The following is a 23,789-nucleotide window of genomic DNA, read 5'->3' on the forward strand; positions in this document are numbered from 1 at the left end:
CAGTGTGTGCAGGACCTGTGCATTCCAAGGCTGGGCCTTTGACGCCCGTGAGGAGCATGTGTCCTGCGTGTTGAATGGAGCTGGGTGTGGGGCTGCAGCACATCAGCCGTCACTGTGCACAGAGTTGCTGGCCTCAGCAGCGGCAGGACAACGATCACACTGTGGCAGCAGTCACTGGTGGCAGTGTCTTGGAAAGCAATTTTTTTTAAAGATTTATTTATTTAGAAGAACTGGGGTACAGGCCAGAGGCACGGGAGGGTAAGAGAATTCACCAGAGAGAGGGGAGCAGAACAGGCAGATCTACTGAAATACAGTGCTGAGGGGAGTAGGGGGCAAGACAGGAGAGGTCTGCTGCGCCATGTGTGTAGCTCCCTGGCCGGCCAGGAATTCGAACTGGTGTTGCAGAGGCTGCAGATGGCCTCACAGCACTACGCTCAACCCACTGCGCCACTGGGGAGGCCCCAGCAATTACTTTTTACCTTGAGGCGATCATGCTTAGTGCATTCAGAAAGAGAAAGACCAAGGCTACATGATTTTACTATATGCAGAATATAAGGAAACAAGGCAAACTAACAAAACAAACACAAAAACAAACCTTTAGACTCTGACAGCAGCATGGTAGTTACCAGAGGGCAAGGAGGGGGTGGAGTAGCTGGAGGCAACTGCTGGATGGTGGGGGGTGGTAACCAGACTTTTGGTGGCACTGGTGGTGTGATGTATACCGTGTTGTAAACCAATGTTACCTCAATAAAAAAGAATCTGACCTGAAGATTCTGCGAGGTTGGGGAGGGTTAGGAACAGAGTGTGGGAAGCACAATGGACTGTGGATGAGCTGGTGGTAGGTGCCCAGGGTGGGGTACCTGATCAGGAGGATCCTAATGTTATCACAATTAAAAGAATAAATTAATATAAAAAATCAGATCCTGTAACTCTAAGGGACATATGTGAATGTCTCTTAACATAAAGTAGATCTTTAAAAGGATAGTATTTGTATTCCTCTCAGCCATGTCTTTAAAAAAACTATATGTATCACATATTTCAGTACATGAATTAGACAGCTTGCTTTTTGTCTTTTCTATTTCAAGGTTAAGGTTATACTTTACAACTCAGCAAAGCCTCTTCAACATTCACATATTGGTTCTATATGATGACATACTATGTAGAAGGTAATATGCCAGACTCAGTGATGGAGAGTTGCTTGCTTTGTTGGCTGATTGTTTATTTCTCCTTCAGTCTGAAAGTTTGTCACTAAGTCTTGCAGGTGTGCAGAGATACATTATAATGACTCGATTTCAGAAAAAGGGTTTAGAAGAAAACACTACTTCATACAAGATGGCTTGTTTATATTAATTCATAAACTGCCATGAGGTTAGATGACACATTTTGAAAAACTTCCTAGTGGAATTTTATTTCACTCTTTAAAACATTTTTCACTAAAATTAAAATTACCCTTTTATATTATCACTAGAAATTTGATTAAGCCAGAAGACAGCTCTAGTCAGTTCTGAGCTGAATGGAGGAGACAGAAACATTTTCTATCAGAGAGAACTCTGGTTGCCTGCTCATGACATTAAGAACCAAATCTCTTAACTGGTATTTGCCCTCTTCACTGCCAGAAAAAGGGAAAGATGGGAATGTTACGGACTCTTATTTCCCAAACAGTTAGAATTTCTAAAATTTTGAGAATCATTTAATATAGAGCTGTTATGTGCCAAATAAAAGAGACAAATGAGCAGTTGTAAGGTAAGGTAAGTAGAGGATAAAGAGTAAAATGGTAATTAAAAAAGAAATAAGAAATGCTGATTTGGCATTCCTCCTTCAGGAATTAAAAATACAAGTAAAGGTCATAATTTCTTTTTAGATTAATTTCATTTGCTGGATTTTGATCATGGGATGCCTATCCTGACTGGACAATCTGGGTCTTAGCTTTATAATTGCCCATTATGCATATTCATATTTGATGTTCAGAATAAATATATGAAAGAAGCAATATATTTTAAGTTTAGGAGACAGTATTAAAGGGGTGAAATGATTTCCCCTCAGTCTTAGAGCTGGTAGGAAGCCGAGACAAGAATTGACTCCAAAGCTGTCTGACATCAATGCCTATATTCATTCCACTCTGGTGGCTTTGTGAAGTATAGTCAGCCTTGCTGCAGCACATGCATTGATGCAACCAGGGCATAGCCATAGAAAATTCAACCATGGACCCAGCACTTAACTACTCAGAATAGGAGGTTTTTTTTTTTTATCTCTCTTTTGAGAGTTTATTTTTTGAATTTTATTTATTGAGGTGACATCGGTTTTCAACATGCGTGTGTTTCAGAGGTATAAAATTATACCGCCTCGCATGCATGTCCTTCACCAGGTCCAGTATGCCCCCTGCCCACTGTCCTTTCCTTCTCCCTCTCTTGAAGCTTGCACCACAGTCAATTTTTCTGAGTTTGTTATTGGTTGTTATTATTTGTTATTGATGCTTTGTTTCTTTATATTCCACAGATAAGAAAGACCATCTGCTGTTTGTCTTTCTCCTTCTGACTTATTTCTTTGTGCATTATCCCTTCCACTTCCATCCATGTTTTCTCAAATGGCCAGAGAATTTTGAGTAGTAGTATGTTTTGCATGTGCACCACATTTTTTAAGCCCCCTCTCTGTCCTTGGGCACTTAGGTGCACATAATTTGGGCACATAAATCTGTACAAGGCTTTTTATAACCTATGTCTTTCTCACATCATCACCACTCCATTTCCTGCCGTAAGCCTTCAAACCCTGACCCTGTGCCTTTTTCTTTATGGGGCCTTTTTTGAGAATCCCTGAAAACTTTCTTTGTTAATCCCTTCCTCTTTTGTATTTCTCAAACTCTCCTTCATCCAAGATAACTTATTGTGCTAAAGACTTACTGATAACCATGTGTTGTCACAGTTGTAGATAATGGAGATATATCAGTAGACAAATCAGACAAAAAATAAACAAATGAACAGACAAAACACCCTGCCCCCATGGGCAGGGAAAATCAGACAATCACACAGGATATTAAACGATGTTTTGGAGAAAAATAGAACAGGGGAAGGGGATAGGAAGTGAGTCAGAGGGGAGCAGTAGTTTCAAATATGGTAGTCATGGAAAGACTCCTTTAAAAGAAGGTGGCATTTCAACAGAAATTAGAAGATGAGGGTGTGAGCCATGTAGATTTCTGGGGGAAGAATTTTCTAGGCAGAGAGAACAAGTGAAAAGGTGGAATTGACCAGGTATGTTGGAGGAACAGCCAACTTAGCTGAAACAAATGGGGGGGGGTGTTATATAGTACTGAGGGTATAATTAATTGGAGATAACATGTATCTGCTCCTCATTGCCCACTTTCCTCCTCCACTCAGTATTCATCTCAAGTAGAAATAGACAGATAGTATTCTAAGACTAGATTATTTGTTTCTATTAGCATGTACACGCGCACACACACACACACACACACACACACAGTTTTGACAAAGATGGGCTAATAAATCAACTGCTCCATTTCTTACCATAAGTACCTTCTCTGTTTTCCCTAAGGAATTTAAAGGGAATAATAACAAAACACAGAACTTTGATGCTTACTAAGAATCAGCTATTGTATTAGGCAATTTGCACATCAAGTCTTTTCCATTGCTTGTATTAACCCATTTGGAGAGGGAATTATCCATAATATTACTTATTTTTCTCCTTTTTTCTCCATTTTCTCCAAGTATCCTTACTTCTGGCCACCCTTCCAGAACTCTGCTTTTTATTTGCCAACCCATCACACTATAGCCAAGGATAATCACTTCCTGATAGTCTCAGCAGGGAAACTACTACCTCATTATGTTTCCTTCTTTTTCTCTCAATAAGTTCTTCACTGAGTTACTAATTTTTATTTTATTTAAAACAAGTTTTATATATTTAAGGTGATTTTTATTTTTTTTTTGTGATATGATGTAGTAGAATAATCACTATATTCAAGATAACCAGCCTATTATCATTCCTCACATAGGTAAAATTTATTTTTTTTTATAAAGACAACATCTAAAATCTACTATCTTAGCAAATTTCTAGTATTGATACTGTATCATTAACTATAGTCATTCTGCTGTACTTTAGTCCCCTCCATGGTAATCACCATTGTACTTGCTCATTTTGCTATTTCTTTGATGTAGTATAATTGTCTATTTCTGCTTTTGTTGCTTAAGCTTTTGTTGTCTCATCTAAGGAATTATTGCCAAGGTCAAAGTCAAGGAGCTTTCCCTCTTTGCTTATGTAGAAGTTGTATAGTTCCAGGTCATATGTTCAGGTCTTTAATCTATTTTGAGTTGATTTTTGTATATGGTATAATGTTAGGGTCCCATTTAATTTTTCCCCAATATAATTTCTTGAAAAGATTATCCTTATCACATTATATATCTTTCAAAAAAATTTTTTTTCACATTATATATCTTGGTGCCCCTGTTGAAAATTAGTTCATTGGTTTCTTATTTTCATGTTTAAAATACAATTTCTACATTTTTACTACAGTTAATTTGATAAAATGAAGGAATGTAGCTTTTTGAAGAGATTTATATTTGTAAATAAAAATTGGCTATAACAATGAAAAAGAAAGAAAGAAAATTAGTTGACTGCACATGCTTGGGGTTGGTCCATGTGTCACTTTTTATGCCAGTACCATAATGTTTGTAGTACAGGGTAAAATCAGGATGTGTGATGCTTCTAACTGCCTGTTCTTTCTGAAGATTACTTTGGCTGCTGAATGTTTTCTGAGGTTCCATATGAATTTTATGATTGCTTGTTCTATTTCTGTAAAAAAAAAGTGATTGAAATTTTGATAGGAATTGATCAGATCTGTGGATCTCTTTAGGTAGCATGAAAATTTTAAGAATATTAATTCTTGTAATCTGTGAGTACCAGTTGTCTTTCCACTTGTTTGTCCTTTTCAATTTCTTTCATCAGTGTTTTATCAACTTGAGTATACAAGATATTTCACCTTCTCACTTAAATTTATTCCTAAATATTTATTCTTTTTGACACTGTTATAATGGGGTTGTTTTCTTGATTTCCTTTTTAGATAGACTGATGTTGGTGTCACTTTATTCTCAAAAAAGCTACATTTTTATAGATAATACAAAACAGAATTTTCAGATTTTCTACCCATTTTTTAATTGGCTTGCACATTTTTTCAGTATTGAGTTCTATAGCTCCAGATGAAGTCCCAAAGGTTAAGAGCAATGTTACAGACAAGTCATCCTTACTTCTAAAGCAGAGTCTATATTACCTACTAAGAACATATAAAGGCAGAGCGGAGTAGGTCCTGTCAGTTATGATCAACTTCAAGGTTATGTGAGAGGGTAGAAGACTGGGTGAAGATTTCTTTGGACAAAGTTATCAGGTTACTGTACGTCAGGTCCCCTCTCATGGGGATGGGGAAGAAAAATCTACCCACTTACCTTAGCCCAGTGAAGTGTAGTTTCAATGGAACCACTCAGAGCTCATGTTGTGTGTCCTAGAGTTTGAGATAGAGGGGACCAGAGCCTGACTCAGGCTAAAGAATCTACACTGGGAGTCCATATTTGCTAGCAGTGCTGAGCAGTTGCAGAGAAGAGGAACACGTCCCTCAAATACAATAGGAGTGATTTTACCCAGGATGAAACAGGATGCCCTGAAATAAAATCCAACCCAGAAAGAATACTTAAAAAATAAAGGCCCTGCAAGTGGGACAGACCTCCAGAAACTCATGGACTACAGGTAAGCAGTAGGCAGAAGATGGGAGGAGAGGTGTGATTCTCACCAAGGAAACAGCAGCCACAGGCTGGTCTTGGGATTTTTGAGAAATCAGCCAAAGTGTCCCATGAAGTCAACTTTTATTCTCCCTATCCAGAGGGCACCACATTCAGATTAAACCACCTTCCAAGGAAGCTCTTTCCTCACCCACATCTCTTCTCTTTTCCCTACCTGTGACCCCCCAAGAGGTAGTCGGAGCCAACAACTAGGAGTGGACGAGAGGATGAGCCAGGAAATCATAAAAGATGTCACCCACAGTCTCTTCTCCACACCCTGGAGACACAGGCCACACACCTTATACTCTAGGTTCCACAGATGAGACAAACCCACAATGGGAGGGACGGGGCAGACTGTCTGGATGAAATCAACTTTTGAAAGTTTTCACATTACATTTGACAAGCCTTTTTAATAATTGACACAAGTCTGTTCTGGTGTCTGACAGGAACCAGACACATTTATTATATGAAAATCACCAAAATAGTCAAGGAACAGCCTGAAATTTCTTTCAGTGGTCAGGAAGAAATTATTTAATAGAGTTTAGTGGGCAAAGAATGACGGGAATAGGAAAATTATTTTTTGCTAACCTACCTAGTCTACCTTATTTATTCAAACACAAAGACAAATGTTATTTGTAAGTTCAGCTGGTGGCTGAGTAATCTGGTTCATCATGTTTCATGTTCAATTTTCCAAGATGTTGCCTTATTCCTGTGTAAAATTGAAACTGAAATTTTCTCAAGTAGTAATATTTTCACTTGACCTTCCAATCTATCGACATAACTTCTGTAGGCATAGCCACCTAATCTCCTCGACAAACGTGCAATTTTACTCCATCAAATTGCCTAGCACGAAGAAACTTTGAAACCATAATGACAGCAACTGGAGGACTGCACTTAGAAGAGTCTAGGCCAACAACCACCTCTAATCACAGTCAAGTCATCCCTATGACCCTTGATTTAAGCATAAGGTAGATACTGACCTTCAGCCTAGCATAAAGGAGATGTGTTTAATGAAATCTGAGTCCCCACACAGGACTGTTTTCCCACGGGAAACACATTCCTGAATGTCTAAGGGAAATGGACGCTGCTGGGTGACTGGGCTAGAGAGGGTTTTCAGGTCCCCCCCAGGGGAGATGGCAGGGCTCATCACACATCACACAGTGCCTCTATGGACACTGAGGAGTAGTTGTCTGATAGCCTTTCCCCAGAGGTACTTCACCCCAAAGGGGGGAAAACCAAACAAATTGTTGCATCATAACCCAAGTGTAATCTGAAACCAGCTCCAGATGGGGAGGACCAAGAGAGGCTGAAAGGGACTGATACCCCATGTTGGCAGGCAGAAGTTTTTATAACCAAGGGAACTTACACAGACGCCTCCTCTAGGGTGGCTGCAAGATGAGTAGTTTTCTGTCCCTGCCCTACCAAATCTTAACAGTTTATATAGATGCTTTTTACTGGGTTTAGTCACAGGGACTGTCCACATGCCTCGGCCACACATTTTATGTCAGGGATATGTCCTTGGGCAGCTTCTGAGTGTGAAGAAAGTGAGCTGAGGGCACATTCCAAGAACAGGGGAGGGGTGAGGAGCCTCTAATTGCCTGGGTCCAGCCCTGAGGGCAGCAGATGGCCATGTTCTTTTGATTGACTTCCCCAAAACAAATATCCAAAGTAAACCAGTCATCAAGAAGGCTATCTTTGATTTATGGGTGACAGGTATGGGGAAAAAAATAGCGATCTATCACAAGCTGTAAATGTGTGCCCCAGGTGAAAACTGGGAAAATGACGCAGTGCCAGAATTCCCTAGGATTCAAGGAAAGCACTGGAGTTTCATATGCAGTATTTAAATTCATAGCTTGGGGAAATAAGAATTATAATAATGCTGAGAGGGCAGGAGTAATGAATGGAGGAGGTCTTTTTCCGGATTAATTTCCAACTGAGGAAAATGTTAGCCCCATTCCCAGAAGTTGCATTTCTCAAAAAATACTGGTCCAAAGAAGGGGGTGATGAAAGTAGGCACAGCTACTATGCTGACTTTTCACAGCAGTGCCACCGCCTTCACAGTGGAAAGGATTTGTTCAGTCTCTAAAGACATTTCTTGGGCACCTGTCATGGATACTCAGAGGCGATAGGGCTCAGGGTCTGAAGTCGGACTGTCTGGGTTCCATCTGCTCTGGTCTGTTCCACTTTCTGCACGATTTTGGGTAAGTTATTTAACCTCTTTGTACCTCAGAATTTTCATCTGTAAAATGGGATAAAGACAGTATCTATATATTTGTGTGGCTGGGACGATGAAATAATACATTTACTACTTTAGAATGGTGTCAGGCATATCAAAGGCCCTCAAAAAGTAACACATATTATAAGTATGATTGCTTATTACTGTAATACAAAGTGGAAGTTGGTAAAATGTTACAGGTACTTGCCAGGAAAACACTGGAAGACCCTTGTACGCTAGTCTTCTAACACCCCTTCAATTGTCCTCTCGAGGTGGGCAGACCACCCTGTTGAGGCTCATGTTGCAGGACTCCTGCTCTGTTTCTATAGGAGCCCATTATCATTTAACCAGTATCACTGTGAAATAATACATCATTTGTCTCCTTACTCCCTGCTTTTGCTGATACCACTGTCTGCAGATACAGCTTTTGTTTGCTTGTATTTTTCACATACTCAAAAAGCCACAGTGGCTATTTGCTGATATTTAGATCACAGCCCAAATCCAGAGTCCATTAACTTAAACTTGGCCTCCCCTCAACTCCGCAACCTTGCAGCTCCTCCCCAACAAGTGCAGTCATCCTGGCTGTCTTCTCACATCCTGCACTCAGTTTATTTTGTCTTTGCACAAAATGATTGACTGAAGATCGGCTGTTCTTTCACATCTCTTCCAGGAGTCTATTTCCTCCACAGCTGAGCAGACTTCCCCAGCACTCGCTAGCTTTTATTTTTTTTTAACTTTTCAGTGTCTGAATACATCTGATAAAGGCCAAAGATATCAGACAGCAACAGAGTTATCCTGACACCTGTAGACAGGACCCACATGATGGGTGAAGAGGCCAGAAGTTCCTGTCAGAGAAAAACCACCGGTCTTCTCACTGTCTTGAGACTCTGTAGGGTAAATCAGGTTTTTTACACCACTAGCCTCTGTGGCTATCACCTACAGCCTTGATTGTGTTAATGTAGAGATGTGTGGGCGCGGGGCACATGTGCCTGATTGTGGACAACTGGAGCATGGCTGTGCATGCATGTGCAAGTGTGCACACCTGAGCTTAGGGGTGGCGATAAAAGCAGTGGCAGCAGTGGGAGAACAAGTAAGCAGCGTGACCAGAAAAGAGCTGAAACCATGAGATGATGCAGGAGAGAGAACACCAGCGAGAACCCAGAGAAAGAGTGTAAAGATTTGCTGGGAGCTGGGAGGCTTGCCAGTTTCTGAGATCCCGGGGCCCCCTGCCTTGCCAACCTACAGGATTGATGCTAGAGACCCTCTCTGGATTCCCCTTCTTAATTTTAGTTCCCCTGGGTGCAGGTCTGTGCACTCAGACCTGCAAGGGATCCTCTGATCTGCTGCCCTGTGATTTGTACTCAGCTTACCTCATCCAGCCTGGCAAATCCTCCAGGTTGATCCTGCACCCAGTTCTGTCCTGTTTCTTTTAAGCTAGTTGTTTCGCTGCATCCCTTGGGCAGCTACTTGTTTCAGATTGATCCCCTCCCACCCTCACTGAGGATGAGGTGTGCTCACCTAGGGGAACTGGCCAATAGCTAGAGGCAGACTGAACTTTTTTATGCAAAGTTTCCAGGAGTAAAAAGATCTACAGAGAATTACATAAGTTTTTAGAGAGGGTTTAATACAGAAATCAAAGTCATCAGGTCCAAGACATAAAGTAAGATGTGTAGACATAAAAATTGGAGGCACACCAAAGGTCTGTGGCTTGGTGAGCAGTGAAATGGGAAATGAGGCAAGTGGGGTCTGCCAGATCAACACTGGGCAGCTAAGGCCCTGACTTGCCTTATCTTTGTAATTCGAGCACCTAAAAATATTCATGGCACAAAATAGGCATTTAATGCTTATTTGATGAAGGAATGATTATCTTGGATACTTGCTGAAATCTGGGCTGTCATTTCTGGGGTCTGCTCTCTAGGCTACATAGCCTGTATACAACTCATAGTCAGTGGATTAGGAGCTCCTTTTAGCAGCTCCCACGTTCGGCTTGCACTGCCCACACTAGACTTGTCAGGTGTCTGATTGATGTAGACTTGTCTCATTTTGCCACTTAGCTTGTCAGTCCCATGTCTTTTCCTAAGACAGCATTGCAAACGCAGCTGAGATTCAGCAAACACCAATTAGTTCAGGCTGAATTGAGCTGGGCTTCCCTGGTTAACTCCTGAAGTTTGTTATGAGTTGTATGATTGCCCATCACTAAAAAAATGTATTGTTTCCTTTGTCTTCAACATTTGATTTCAAAATATCCTTTTATTGAGGAAAATAAGAACACAAATTGCATATGTAGTTTAATAATTGCTGCTGAATAATATAGTTCCTACAAGTTGGAATAAAATAACATTTTGAATTTCATTTCCATGACATGTTCTATCTTGCTTCCTCTCTTAAATGAACACACAAGGGTAAATCCTACCAGCTGCAGAAGTAACCTGTCATGTGATTTCATAATTACCCTCAGGTTGCCAATACAAAATTTGGATTTTTCAGTAATAATTCATTGATTATTCTAAGAAGATTTAGATAAAATCAACCATGAATTTGAGAAATAAACAGACTGAAAATTGTCCATAAAAGAATCTATTGTTACTACCTTTAGAAAGGTCCAGATTTTGTAAAGTGAGAAATAGCTACTTTATTACACCTGAGATGGATCGAAAACTGTTTTTTCGATCACAGCACCAGTCATATTTTGGCCCAGATGATTCTTTGTTGTGAACTTTCCTGTGTTGTAAAATGTTTAGCAGCACATCAGGGGCAGGAGCATCCCCTTCTCAACTGTGGCAGCCCCAGACATTGATAAATTGCTCTGGAGAGAGGGGGGAAATATCCTGGTGAGATTTGATAATCTAAGAGTCCTGATATCCCATGTTATCTTTTGATTCTCTAGAAATTTCCCAAGTATATATCCTTAGTTTTGAGCAAATCAGATAGCATTTGTTCTGTTTTTTTTTTTTTTAACATTTATTTGATTGTATTCTCTATTTTCCTCTTTATTACTAGAGTTATATTAGATTATAGCCTCATTAAGCATAACAACTTGCCTTTTCCTCTCCTAAATTTTTTTTCATAGAAATCAGTATTGTGTTTTGTCTGATAGAAGCATTTAATGTCTGTCAGCTAGCCCCATCTAAACCTCAGCTAGAAGAAATACAATTCAGCTTTTAGTTGGCAGAATTTTATGTCATGGCAGTATGACTGTCCCCCGCCTCCGCCACTCTTTGGTTCATCATTATATTCCCAGCACCTAGAAAAGAATCTGTTACACCAGAACAGAGTAAGTGCTCAATAAAATGTTTGGTGACTGAATTCACTTCCTTTAAAAAAAAAAATGTTCTATGGGGTCCCTGTCCCATTTCCTAAGGGATAACATTTAGAATCCTGAGGTTGGGACTTAAAAGACTTTTTTCTACATTTTCTAATCTTCCCATCCCACTGACCCCAACTTATCTACAAATAACTTCTCAAATGCTTATGAGCATCTTTGCCATGACACAACTGTTCACTTTGTTGAGAGTATTTAAGCTCTCATGTGAGTCAAATGAACATAATACAAAATTCAATGTATTGCATTTCTTTGAGGTAATAGCTCCTGTCTCCATAAGCCATTTTCTTACTCAAAGCCTGGGACTTACTGGTCTGTACCTCTCCCTGAACATTTCATTCTATAAGATGCAGCACCTTTCCCTACTACTTTGAACGGTCATTGTCATGTGTGTGTGTGATCTTTCTCCAAATACTCTGCAACCATTTTGAAGACAAACACAAATGATCATTTTCCAACACTTTAGGGTCTTTAATAGGACCTACATAGTGAAGAAACATTTATTCTCATATTTTTTATTCATTCATTTGTTCAACTAATATTTCTTTTGTGTGATTACTCTGTGCTAGGCTTAACCAGTTGATGAAATACGGTGTCTAATGTAGTGAGAATTGTATCTAGTGACAAAAGACACTGACATGAACACTAACTGCCACTTTTGAGTCTTGTTATCATTTAAACTCTTAGCATCTCAGTGACCCCATCTGGAAAATGGGACTGATAATGCTTACTCTACCTCTTATCACCTTATCACAAAGAATATTAAATGACATTTAATTTTTTGTGCAAAAAATTCTTAAGTGACAGGAAATGGTGTTTTCAATTTGTTCACAAACTCTTTGGTATTCTTCCTTTCAAGAAATTGTAACTAATTTTCATCCTTTTGAGTATGTGTGGGACTAAGTGACTCACTCCTAACATAGAATAGTGATGGCATGTAGTTTTGGAGAAGGTAATAAAAAGGCGTGTGGTTTTTGTATTGTTCACTTTATTTCCTGAAGAACTTGGTCTGGGGAAGCCAGCTACCAAATTGAGAGCTGCCAGATGGAGAGGCCCATGTGGGGAGGAACTAACTTCCTCAACAAGCTGGGAAGCAGCAGCCTCATCCCTGCCATGCCTTCAAGTGACTGCAGTCCCAGCCTCAGGGAAGAAACTGAGCCTGCCACCCAGCTGGTGGCTTCTGGGTCACTGACCCTAGAAACCATGTGAGACAATAACTGCTTTATCAGTTGCTAAATTTGGAGCGTAATTTGTTAGGCAGTAATAGGTAACTCTTACACAGTACTAAGAAATTCAAGGTATTCTTTTTGAATCTGTTATTATTTATTGATGCAGAATATCATAGACTACAATGTTTATTGCTATATGAGTTAGATAGGAGAGGAAAAGCTTCAAAAAAAGGGAAACAAAAGACAAAAACTAGGAAAAGTCACATATGTGTAAAACTTCTGATAAGTAATCTGCAAGCAGTGCTTACTCTGCTACAAGCTTCAGTTTCTGAAGCCTGCAGTTACTGCAGGCTTTTAGACAAAGGCTCCCTGAAAGGAATTGCTTATTCCTACTGGCTGCTTTTGTTTTATCCCACATTTCCTTCTCATTTTGTATGAAAATGAATAGTTTTAATTAAATTAGAAATAAAAACTGTACTTCTACTCTTCATAGACTATATATTTTTTCTAATTAGAGAAAATCATCACAGTTCTTGTTAAACACAAAGGCCACAAACAAGGGAATTTTATTATTTGTTGCATCAATGCCAAATTCTCTTTCAGTGCAGTTCCTTTGCCATAGTAACACTGACCAGCTTGACCTCTATTATTAATAATGCCACTGGGAGGCTGGATACAAAGCCCTCACAAGTCAACTTTGTCAAAGTTAATTTGAACCAAATGAAATTTAAATTTAAAACCATCTACCTACCTTTACCTCACAGAATCCCAATTTATAGCCAATTTCTTAAATACCCCACTGAGAACACAGGAGGAGGACTATTAATTTATTAACCCTCTTAATAATAAACACAGAATTTAAATTTCTCACTGAATATTTATTGATGTTGATTCTCCCAGGGCATCAAGTGAGGGACTTAGGCAGCTATGTTAATGCCTTGAAGTCATGAGAATATTCCTTAATATTTCTATCTAAAATGTCATAGATAGTAAAGAGCATACATCATGCCATTTTCCTAAAAAATTTTTATCAGTCTACTTGGTTAAAGGAATATTTGCTCATGGAAAGTAAAGAATGAAAGCATTCTTACTTGCACGAGATATGCTTTTGGCAGAAGATTGAGTGCTGAATGTCAATTCTGTAACGGTGAGTGGTAGATCAGTTGGAGTGTTCACTGATCCTGAAAGAATAAAACAACACTTATAATGAACAAAACATTGCAATAGAAAGAAAAAGCATTGATTTAGCCCCCCTCCCCACCCTTAAGGCCCCATCACTTATTCCTCTAACAAATCAATATTGAGGGCCTGCTATGGGCAAGGCAACAGGGTGTATCGGTGAATGACAGAGACATGGATAGAGCTGTCTTTAAAGAGCACACAGCCTAGGAAACAGACAGGTGGCAGATACTCTGTTGAGCGTGTGATAGTGGAAGCGCAGGGTATTACAATGTAGAGGAGGGGAAGCAATCAAGATTGGGCAGTCTGGGAAAGCTTCCTGGAGAAAGAGACATTTAACCAGTGGAAACCAGTAATCTTCACACCATTCCAAGACTGCAGCCCTAACCATGTCCAGTTTTTTAAAAAGGAACTATACCTATTTCTTAGCGTTGAGCAAAATTGAGTATGGATGTTTCAGTGTAAACTCATGACCATATTGGAATGATCAACTCTAAGTACACGAGCGGTATAAATATATGCACTGGCAGAGCTGATGCATTGCCCCAGTTTCAGCAGGCACCTGCTTCTGAGTAGTGGGAATGGGCTCATGCAAGCCACAGAAACTTCTCCACCCTAAGCTCCTAGTAATCAAATGTTTGTACTTATGACTGAGTTGGGCAGGATTGAAGTGCAGATTGTAGCCTTAGAAAAAGGGGAAGACTTTCCCTCATAAATTATTCTGCTTTTTATGAATATGTTATGAACTACAACATCTCTGAAAATAGGAATGTGGTAAATAGCCCTGAAGAGTTGTAACAATGATTTGCAAATCTGTTTTAGTTTTATAAGTATTCCTTCACTGTTACATATGCATGTTTGACAGTTGCCATTACAAGTTTCTATTTTTTTATAGGCATATCTGTTGCCAGTGTATTTGTTGAGACATTTGCTCACATCTTTCAGCATGTGTAAGTGAAATCTCCATTATCTGATCTGGTTCAGAGTAATAAGCAAAATCATCCTATATATCTTTTTTGTACTTGTAGAAAAATAAGTGGAATGGCCCTGTAAATCAATTTTCAAGTCATAAAAGTCCTCTATGTGTCAGATTCTGTTCCTCAAGCTAGGTACACTAACATCACTAAGTTACAGTCCCTATTCTTAAGGGATAGTTATCATATTCATAATTTATTCATTCCTAAGTATGGATATTAAGTATATATAATTGAATGTTTTTAGTGACTCAGAAGAAATTTTAGTTTTTCAAATGCCTCTTGATCATTAGCATATAAATGTTAATTTTAATCATATGGTAGGTTACTAAATGCTAATATCTTTAAAGAGTTATTTTTAATGAAATTTAAACAGCCAAATATTGGCTGTTTCCTTTTTTTTAAAAGATTTTTTTTATTATTTATTTACATAAGCACTGGGTACAGTCAGAAGCACGGGAGGGTGAAAGAATTTACCAGAGCCAGAGTGGGGAGCAGAGCAAGCAGACTGACGAAATACACTGCTGAGGGGAGCGGCGGGCGGCAGGAGAGGTCTGCGCACCATGTGGGATCCTTGCCAGCGGCCGGGAATCGAACTGGCGCTGCAGAGGCTGTGGGCAGCTTCGCAGCCCAGCGCTCAACTGCTATGCCACTGGGGAGGCCCAATATTTGCTGTTTTCACCAGAAATTTGGGGAAACAGGAATCAGTTACATTTTATTTGAAGAAATTCTTTCCAGTAGAGTCCTGTTTGTCAAAACAAAGCTTAATTTGAAATATAATGATTTTGATTTGTGTAGAAAGAGTTTTCTGAAATTAAAATATGGGAATAATGATAATTCTATTCCCATTTGAAATATTTTGAATTTATAGTAGTCTTGGCCTCCCCTTTTTTGACCCTACTAAATAGACAACTTACCCAAGGAAAACATTATCTTTTCAGATGAGATATTCGATACTTTATTTCCAGGGACTGGAGCCAGAGCCACACACCAGATGGTCAGGTTGTTTGATTGGGCTGGTGGATTATCATCCACTCTTGTCAAAACAGATTTCAGTTCCAAAAATCCACCTTTGTCTTTTCTCATTTCATTGGTAATGCTTATTTCTACCAAACAGATAAGGACAACATTCATCAGTACTGTTTTCTGTGCGAGCCAGACAGAACCGCAAAGCAGGAAGGGATATCTGAAGACTGTTGGGTTTATGGCAACATAGAGTCGAAAGTGGTCAGACACAGCTTCTGTGTAGTGAGGGTGTATTCTTACAGCCAAGGGTCTGGAATTAACCTAAACTTCTGCATCACATTGATCCAAGGACAGGCTATGAAAACTACTGATGAACAGTTTTACTTTGTTTGTGACCACAGGTCTAAGGAGTTTTGGGGCAGTTGTCCTAGCTTATCAACATTGTTTATTGATAACGATGAGACTGATGATTTGCACCTGCCCAGGGTGAGACCCCGGTTAGCAGGACTCTCCTCTGTGATCAGGGAAACATAACACAACCCTAGCTAAGATTCCATTTAGGGCTTGTCACTTTTGAGGTGTTCTGTACTGCCTTGGTGGTTCCTCTTTACAGAGTCAGGACGAAGATCCCAGGTCTGACTTCTTTGCATCCCTGGCTATAACTATATACATGTGATACCAGCTCTCACTTTACTTATTGCTATGTTGTATCATTTCTCTGTGATAAGCTATATTGTATCATTTCTCTGTGAGGATATTATATCATTTCTCTGTGATGGTATTGTATCATTTCTCTGTGATATTGCTATATTATATCATTTCTCTCTTCTAAATTTATAACCTGTGTCATTGTAAGTCTTGTGAGTCGTCTTTAGAAATAAAACTCTGTTTAATTGCTGCTGTTAGTACAACCTCCAAATAGAATGCTTGGCAGCAGAAAATTAATGTAAAACCATTTGTCAGCATAGGTCAGAAATTTATGAACTCTCACAGCTTCTTGGTGTTAAAGGTCCTAAATGCTAGTTCTGAACATATTACTTGACCAAGTAATAACTAAATGCAATTTTGAGCTGTAGAATTCTGACCACACTCTCTGGCCTCATGGGTGGGAGGAAAATGGGCACATCAAATCAGGGATTATGTACGGGACAACGGATTTATTAGTGACCTTTTGAAGATACTTTTAGGATTACAGCCTGTCAATGTGGGTGAGCTGGTATTAAAATAAACTAATAATAAAATGATTAACAGTCTCAAAATACACTGTGATGAATATAATCATTCATTAGTATAAGCTTTTAATTTTATCCATTCAAAATAACGCAGCAAGAGTTATGTGACACAGTTACAATTGGAAATATATTAAGCTTTGAGGGAAAATGACTCAGAAAAAAGGAACATGGTCATTATGCCAGGCAGTGTATGGCTGGGATGGTTCTGGCAGAGGCTGCTGTGTTTACCACCTATGAAAAATGTGGCTTTGTACATTATCACCTGAGTTTGTCTCAATGTATATTCCCGCTCCAGGAATTTATAATCCTCCTGGTGAACATATTCTTTGTCATAGGGTCATATCCTTTATATATTTTTTAAAGATTTATTTATGCACTCAAGAACTAGGGTACAGGCTAGAGGTGTAGAGGGTGAGAGGATTCACCAGAGACAGAGCGGGGAACAGAACAGGCAGACTGACTGAAATACATTGCTGAGGGGAGAAGCAAGAGAGACAGGAGAGGTCTGCCACACCATATGTGGGTTGCTTCCTGGCCAGGGATCGAACTCGTGCTGCAATGGCTGTGGATAGCTTCATTGGTTGCGTCTTAACCCCTTGCACCACCAGGGAGGCCTGAGTCATGACCTTTACATGTACTTTCTCTAGTGCCCCCACACCCATCCCACCCAGGTCCTTACAAGAAAAAGAAGAAATTTTTTATTGAAAATATTAGTACAAAATCGGGCCTCCCTGGTGGCTCAAGGGGTTAAGACGCAACCTATGAAGCAATCCGCAGCCACTGCAGCACGAGTTTTATCCCTGGCCAGGGAACAACACACATGGCACGGCAGACATCTCCTGTCTCGCCCGCTGCTCCCCTCAGCAGTGTATTTCATCAGTCTGCCTGTTCTGTTCCCCACTCTGTCTCTGGTGAATTCTCTCACCCCCATACCTCTGGTCTATACTCCAATTCTTGTGTGCATAAATAAAACTTTTTTAAAAAAGAAAATATTAGTGCAAAATCAAAATCAACTGAACTTATTTTTTTTAACAGTTGCTTTTTACTAATGCTTAAATAAAACATGAATTTTATGTGTGAAATGACAAAATCAACCATATCTCTGACATGCTGGGAAATGTCCCACCTCCCTCCCACCGCTTACCCAATTTCTAGCAGGAGCCAGATGACATATCAGAAAATGTCATTTGGGAGGTAAGATCACATTTTGGGAGAATGAGAATTGTTCTTAAATGCCAAGATCGACTTGGCAGAGGCAATGTCTATTGTTCTGTTTTCTTTCTTTTTTTGCTGAACCCATTTCCATTGATTTCCTTACCTTTTTCACCTTGAGGAGAGCTTCCGTCTATAAACCATGTGAGATTTGCTGTGGGAAATACATTATTCAGTAAGCAGGTAAATGTCCTCTGGGGATAAAGTCAGAACAGAGAAAGGGTTATTTGCAAATTTGGAAGAAACTGGTGCCCCTTTACATCTCCACTTTTAACAAGGCAGCATCTCTTTAAGAGGTTGTGCTAAAATGTGAACTATAAATAGGCTATCTCCTACAGAGATATTATAAATTAAGGCTAGAATCCTAGGTCAACTTAAGGAGAATCTAGGACAATACTAATATTCCAAGTCTGGATTGTGGTTCTGGAAAAGAGAAATGATAGCTACGTTTTGGCAGAATAAAATCATACCAAATGGCAGCCAAATAATAGAAGGAAGAAGCTGTAACAGGCAGAAATCAAAGAAGAATCTTCTGTTATATTGAAGACTGAAAGAGATCCACATTTTGGTTGATTCCCTTCCCCAAATGATGTAAAGTACTATTTGTAACAACTACAGGAACCATCTAATATAAATACCTCTCTTTTGAATTGAGTTATTGTTTATATCTTAACAATCCTGTAAGGTAAGTAGGACATGTCTTATTGCCACTTGACAGATGGGAAAACAAGACAGAGTGGTTAAAGGGAGTGGAAAGTTGTTGGTGGCACCACTGGGGATGCTGCAACCTCAATCCCTAGAGAGGATATTTTCTTTAAAACACATTGCATTGAAATGCATATAAACAAACAAATAAACTGGGAACTTATATTAAAAAACCAGAAAACTTAAAGATAGAGTTGATTCTGCTTTATCAACAAGACTGTGTTTGTTCTTTTGTGAGATGGTAGTTTCTTCACAACCTGGTGAAAGCATCTAAAAACGCTTATTGGATCACCATTACTTAATCAAAAATGGCAAAATTACAATCCCATTTAAAGTTACTTGTTTTCTCATCAATACATGTATTTTACATATGACTAGCTGTTGTTCTTATTTCTTAAATAATTTCAACAACTGGTTAAACAGTAAAGAGCAACTGTGTGCTCTATGTGCCAATTTCCCCACAGACTAGTTATCTCAAGATTTTGGGTCTACAGAGCTGAAAAACCAAACTTGAGGATACTAAATAACATTTTCTGGTGAGACCTTACTAAGATGCATTTTAACATCATCCAACACATCACTCCAAAAATCCCAAGGAAATAATGAGACTTTCAGAAGAGATTATCAAATTCAAGGTGGCAGGTGGCAAATGCTGCAATTCCCACTTATTCAAGACTTGACAATGGAGATCTGTGCATGTGGCAGGAAAGCTCTCCATGAAATCATGTCATTTTCTGTTCTAGTAAATCAGAAATAAAATAAGGTCCCCTAAAATAAATTCTTACTAAGTAAAAGAAAGAGAATTCAGTTTCTTTAATCTAATAAAATGCCAAAGATTGAGGTTTATTTTCAGGTGGTCCATGAAAGACTATATGAAGAGTAATAGGAATGAAATGTTAAAACAAAAAGTTGTAAAGGTTTGCATTAACGCTAATACCTTCAACAATTCATGATTCATTTCCTCCATGTTTAGTTAACCTGCCAAAATATGATAATATGGTAATATCAGGAACACATGGGGCTTCCATTGTTTTACAAAAGCAACTGGCTCATTGAAAAATTCTCTTGTCAAGTTATAAAAATGTTAAAAAGATTTAACTCGTGGATTCTCTGAGTTCAGAATTTCTGTAATGATTCAGATCACAAATATTCTATAGAATTTCCAGATTCATTTTCCAAGTTTTTGTTTCAGAATATGGTTCTTGTCCTGAAACTTCTCCCAATCTTTCTATAATAGAAGGGCTGAAGACTAAACAAGTTCAAATTTAGGTCACATATCTTATGAAATGTCAAGCACATATAATTGCTGAGGAAGCAGAGTTTTATTTATTTGGGACTTCCACTTGCCCAAACGGTAAGAAGAAACACATGTTGAATTAGATAAAAATATGTACCATAGTATAAGTGCACAAACTTACAAGTGCACTCACATGCTCCTCTGCTGAATAATCACAATCATTTATTCATTCATTGCACGCTTGTCACATCCATGAGACCAGCCAAATAACTAGTTTCTCCAACATGATGTTCTAAATACATACGGAATTAGTCAAGAAAAGCAAAAAGGATTATCTAATGAGTGCCAAGGAGTTTATGAGCAGTTCTGTAGGAGTATAGAGAACGGTAAAATATGGGAAAACTTAGAAAACAGATCTGTTTTGTAGATGGGAAAGAGATGATTTGTATTCTACAGTGTGGAAAGTGGTGGGGAATCACAGAGCTGGATGGATGGAAAGAGCCCACAGAGGAGCATCTCACTAGTCAAGTGTTGGCAGTGCCTACTGCCCCGGGAAACAGGGGGAAGTCAGCAGATGGCTGGAGCAAAATGAAATTAAGAAGTCAGAAAAAAATGAATTCAAATCTGGCTGTAGAGCTGATCATTTCCTTATTCCCATAGATGTAATACTGAAGTGGTGACCATAACTTTGGGCAAAACTTTGGATAAAACCATTTCCGAAGGGCTTTTCCTAGAATCATTTTGAAAAATTTACCTTTTTATTCTAGAAAGAGAAATCATTAAAAAAAAAAGTTTCATTTGTTTACCAACTCTTCATTCCTATTTGGAGTTTTTCCTAACAACTACTACCCTCCCCCATCCCACATCTTTTTTGACATTTGAAATTGAACTCTTAGTCTCTATGTATTTTCTATTGTGTCATTTTTATTGTTTCTCCTAGTTTTTTCTTTAAATGGACTCAAAGTTTTTTCTTTGATGGACAGCATCTCTAAAATGTTCCTATATCCAGGTAGATTTGCCTTCTATATATACTGATAGTACTATATGCAATGTATATTGATAGCGGTTATCATACCTTCATTTCATTCCAACTAAGAGAAGCAAAAACATCTCAGTTTCCCCGCTCTAGTTACTTAATACAATAAAAAGAAACACCAAATCTGTTTTGCAATTTGCTATATATTTTTTTAATTTGGAAGATTTCCTTTCACTTTTCTGTACACTCTTTGGCATTTCTAGTGACTTTATTTACAATATCCATAGTTTCCAAACTACAAAGCGAACCTTACCATCTAACAATTTGACAAAGAATTTGAGAGAGGTGTCCTGAAGAGTGTAGTTTCTCAGCCCATATTTCCTTCTTTGCCCCTGAAATCTCTTTCTTTGCTTGAGAGCTTGGATGATCTAGTCATTGGGAAACAACTAAAGTTTGTAGGTGCTTGGCTTATTGTTTTACTTTATGAACGTCTGCTCTAGGTGTTAGAGCAGGGAGGAGAAAAGCTTTGCATTCATGGCTAAGTGTTGCAAAACAACAACAACAACAACAACAACAACAAAAATCTGGCCAATAGGGACATACCCACTTGGAAACAAAGCTCCCTTGAAAGTGGGAGGGAACAAGAGTTGGTGGTGCCCTTCTGCTCTGGGCTGGAGTCAGTTTACTGCTATCCAAGGCTTGTGTGGGACTCAGCCTGCACTGGAGTCTGCAGAGACAGGTCATTAGCCTGCTTGCTCTAAGTACCCACTGTGGCTGGGGGTGTTTCCTAACTGTCCAGGGTTGCAAAGCTCGAGGAACAAGGCTTCCATTTGCTAAAGAAATGACCCTAAGAGGAGAGAGAAATCAGATGTTTTAAAAACATAATATCATTATCCATTCTTAAATTGGGGTAAATGAGCCAAACATCTGAAATAAGCTGCTGTGGGGAAGGTCTGATCAGCTGTTGGCTTTGCAGGTGATAGTGCAGGGAAGGTGTGGTGCATATGCTGCTTGCCCGAGAATGACCAGATAACCCCAATTCTCCTATGTGGAAGCCAGTGCCCCAACTGAAAACAACCAAGTCTACTGTTCAGTTTTTTGAATCCCAGCCCCAGAGGGATCTCTCTAGGAATAAACTCACCTATAATACTCTAGGAACTTCATCACCCAGTTGCTGACAGGCTTTATATCTTCTGGACTGTTTGTTGCAACAGTTCTTAGAAGCATGAGTCTCTCACATTGGTATTTGTCCTTGCTTGCACCTACCTATACTGGCAAAGATCCAGTGAGGCCCAAGCTCTGGGGATCCTGACAACCTCAACCCTGAGACTGTTTCAGTGGAAGCCGCAAGGAAGATAATCAAGAAGAAAGAAGAAATCTAAAATTCTGAACATTCAAAATACCCATGGTCTTGGTTGATATAGAGAACAGCAAGATTTTGTAATTGTTGGACTAATTTGTTTTTTCTTTGTAACTGAGCCAAGGAGGATCAGCAAGTATCTTGGCATAGATGGGATGTACCCGAGAGCCTCAGAGGTCATTTTGCTTGGCTCTTACTCACCCTGACTCTCCCGTGGGCAGAGAGAAGGAAACATCACACATGTCCAGGCATGGCCAGCCTTTGACTATTATTACAAATCCCCAAAAGCTACCATAGTCCCTTCCAAAAGGCAAGGTGGTAAGCCTCCCTGGTGGCTCAAGGGGTTAAGACACAACCTATGAAGCAATCCGCAGCCACTGTAGCACGAGTTTGATCCCCGGCTAGGGAGCAACCCGCATGGTGCAGCAGACCACTCCTGTCTCACCCGCTGCTCCCCTCAGCAGTGTATTTCAGTCAATCTGCCTGTTCTGTTCCCCGCTCTGTCTCTGGTGAATCCTCTCACCCCCTGCACCTCTGGACTGTACCCCAGTTCTTGTATGCATAAATAAATCTTTAAAAAAAAAAACAAAAGCCACTGTGGCTCAATGAAAGCTCTAGAAGAGATAGGATGAAGAGATAGGATGAGGCAGGAAGAGGAAGAACAGGGAACAGGATGAAGGCCAAGGAGGACTTAGAGATGAAGGAGGAGGAAGAGAGCAGTGAGATGGGAGAGGTAGGCCCTTTGGCGCTCCTGTGCCCCAGGACAAGGGGAGCTGTTTTTTGGAGGTATGGGAGTATTTCCACCGGGCCATTTCATGTGTTGGGCACCACCCCAATCAGTATGCCACCTGCTGCCTGTGTGGCAGGCAGGTGAGCCATGGCCCTGGGGTTAATGTGGGAACCACAGCCCTGTGGAAGCATCTAAAACGCATGCACAGAGGGGAACTGGAGAAGAGTGGCCATGGTCAGTCAGGACAGCACTGGGACCCAGGACGCCAGCGCCACAGCTCCCCATGAGCATTGAGCGCAACTGGGACAGGCTCCTGCAGCAGGTGGGGGCCCTGGCTTCTTGGGCCAGCCGAAGAGAAAAAGAGGTGCTCAGGAGAGAGAGGGCTGTGGAAAGGAGAGAGCAAGCCCTGAGGAGTGGAAAGGGCCACCCTGGAAAGGAAGTGGAAGGGGAGAGCTGCGAGAGAAGCCTGCCAGAGGGAGAAGGGCCTGTCCGGAGGAGCAGCTCATCCATTCCATTTTCTTTAAATCGAGCATGGGGGAGTCTATTCTGAAAATACTGACTTCAGTCTCATAGTAAGGAGTCCATTCTAGTTCTGGCCAAAATTTAAAGAACTTTAACGGGCTTTTGTTTTTAAGAGAAAGATTGGACATAATGCGGTTAATCTCAGTAGGCCTGAACCTGTAAAATACTTACTGCAGGGGTTCTACAGCTGTCCTGACCCCTGGCCACCACTTC

General features: G+C 39.8%; 2 protein-coding genes across 2 annotated transcripts in view; one reads left to right on the plus strand and one right to left on the minus strand.

The window, feature by feature from the left end:
• The window catches only part of CD96 (CD96 molecule), a 65,828-nt gene that overhangs the window by 17,943 nt on the left and 24,096 nt on the right, over nucleotides 1–23,789 (minus strand). Inside the window, exons 6-8 of the mRNA XM_054701148.1 lie at nucleotides 18,153–18,240; nucleotides 15,554–15,742; nucleotides 13,575–13,664 (exon numbers count right to left, since the gene is read on the minus strand). Of these exons, the coding sequence (XP_054557123.1) occupies nucleotides 13,575–13,664; nucleotides 15,554–15,742; nucleotides 18,153–18,240 (367 nt within the window). The remainder of the gene's footprint in view (nucleotides 1–13,574; nucleotides 13,665–15,553; nucleotides 15,743–18,152; nucleotides 18,241–23,789) is intronic.
• ZBED2 (zinc finger BED-type containing 2) lies at nucleotides 22,998–23,578 on the plus strand. Its single transcript, XM_037524586.1, is given in 4 exon segments — nucleotides 22,998–23,067; nucleotides 23,070–23,303; nucleotides 23,306–23,465; nucleotides 23,467–23,578. Coding segments are annotated over 4 exon segments (576 nt in total).

Source organism: Talpa occidentalis, unplaced genomic scaffold (assembly GCF_014898055.3).
Source record: "Talpa occidentalis isolate TD23 unplaced genomic scaffold, MPIMG_talOcc4v2.1 talOcc4.4, whole genome shotgun sequence".
Lineage (NCBI taxonomy): Eukaryota > Metazoa > Chordata > Mammalia > Eulipotyphla > Talpidae > Talpa > Talpa occidentalis.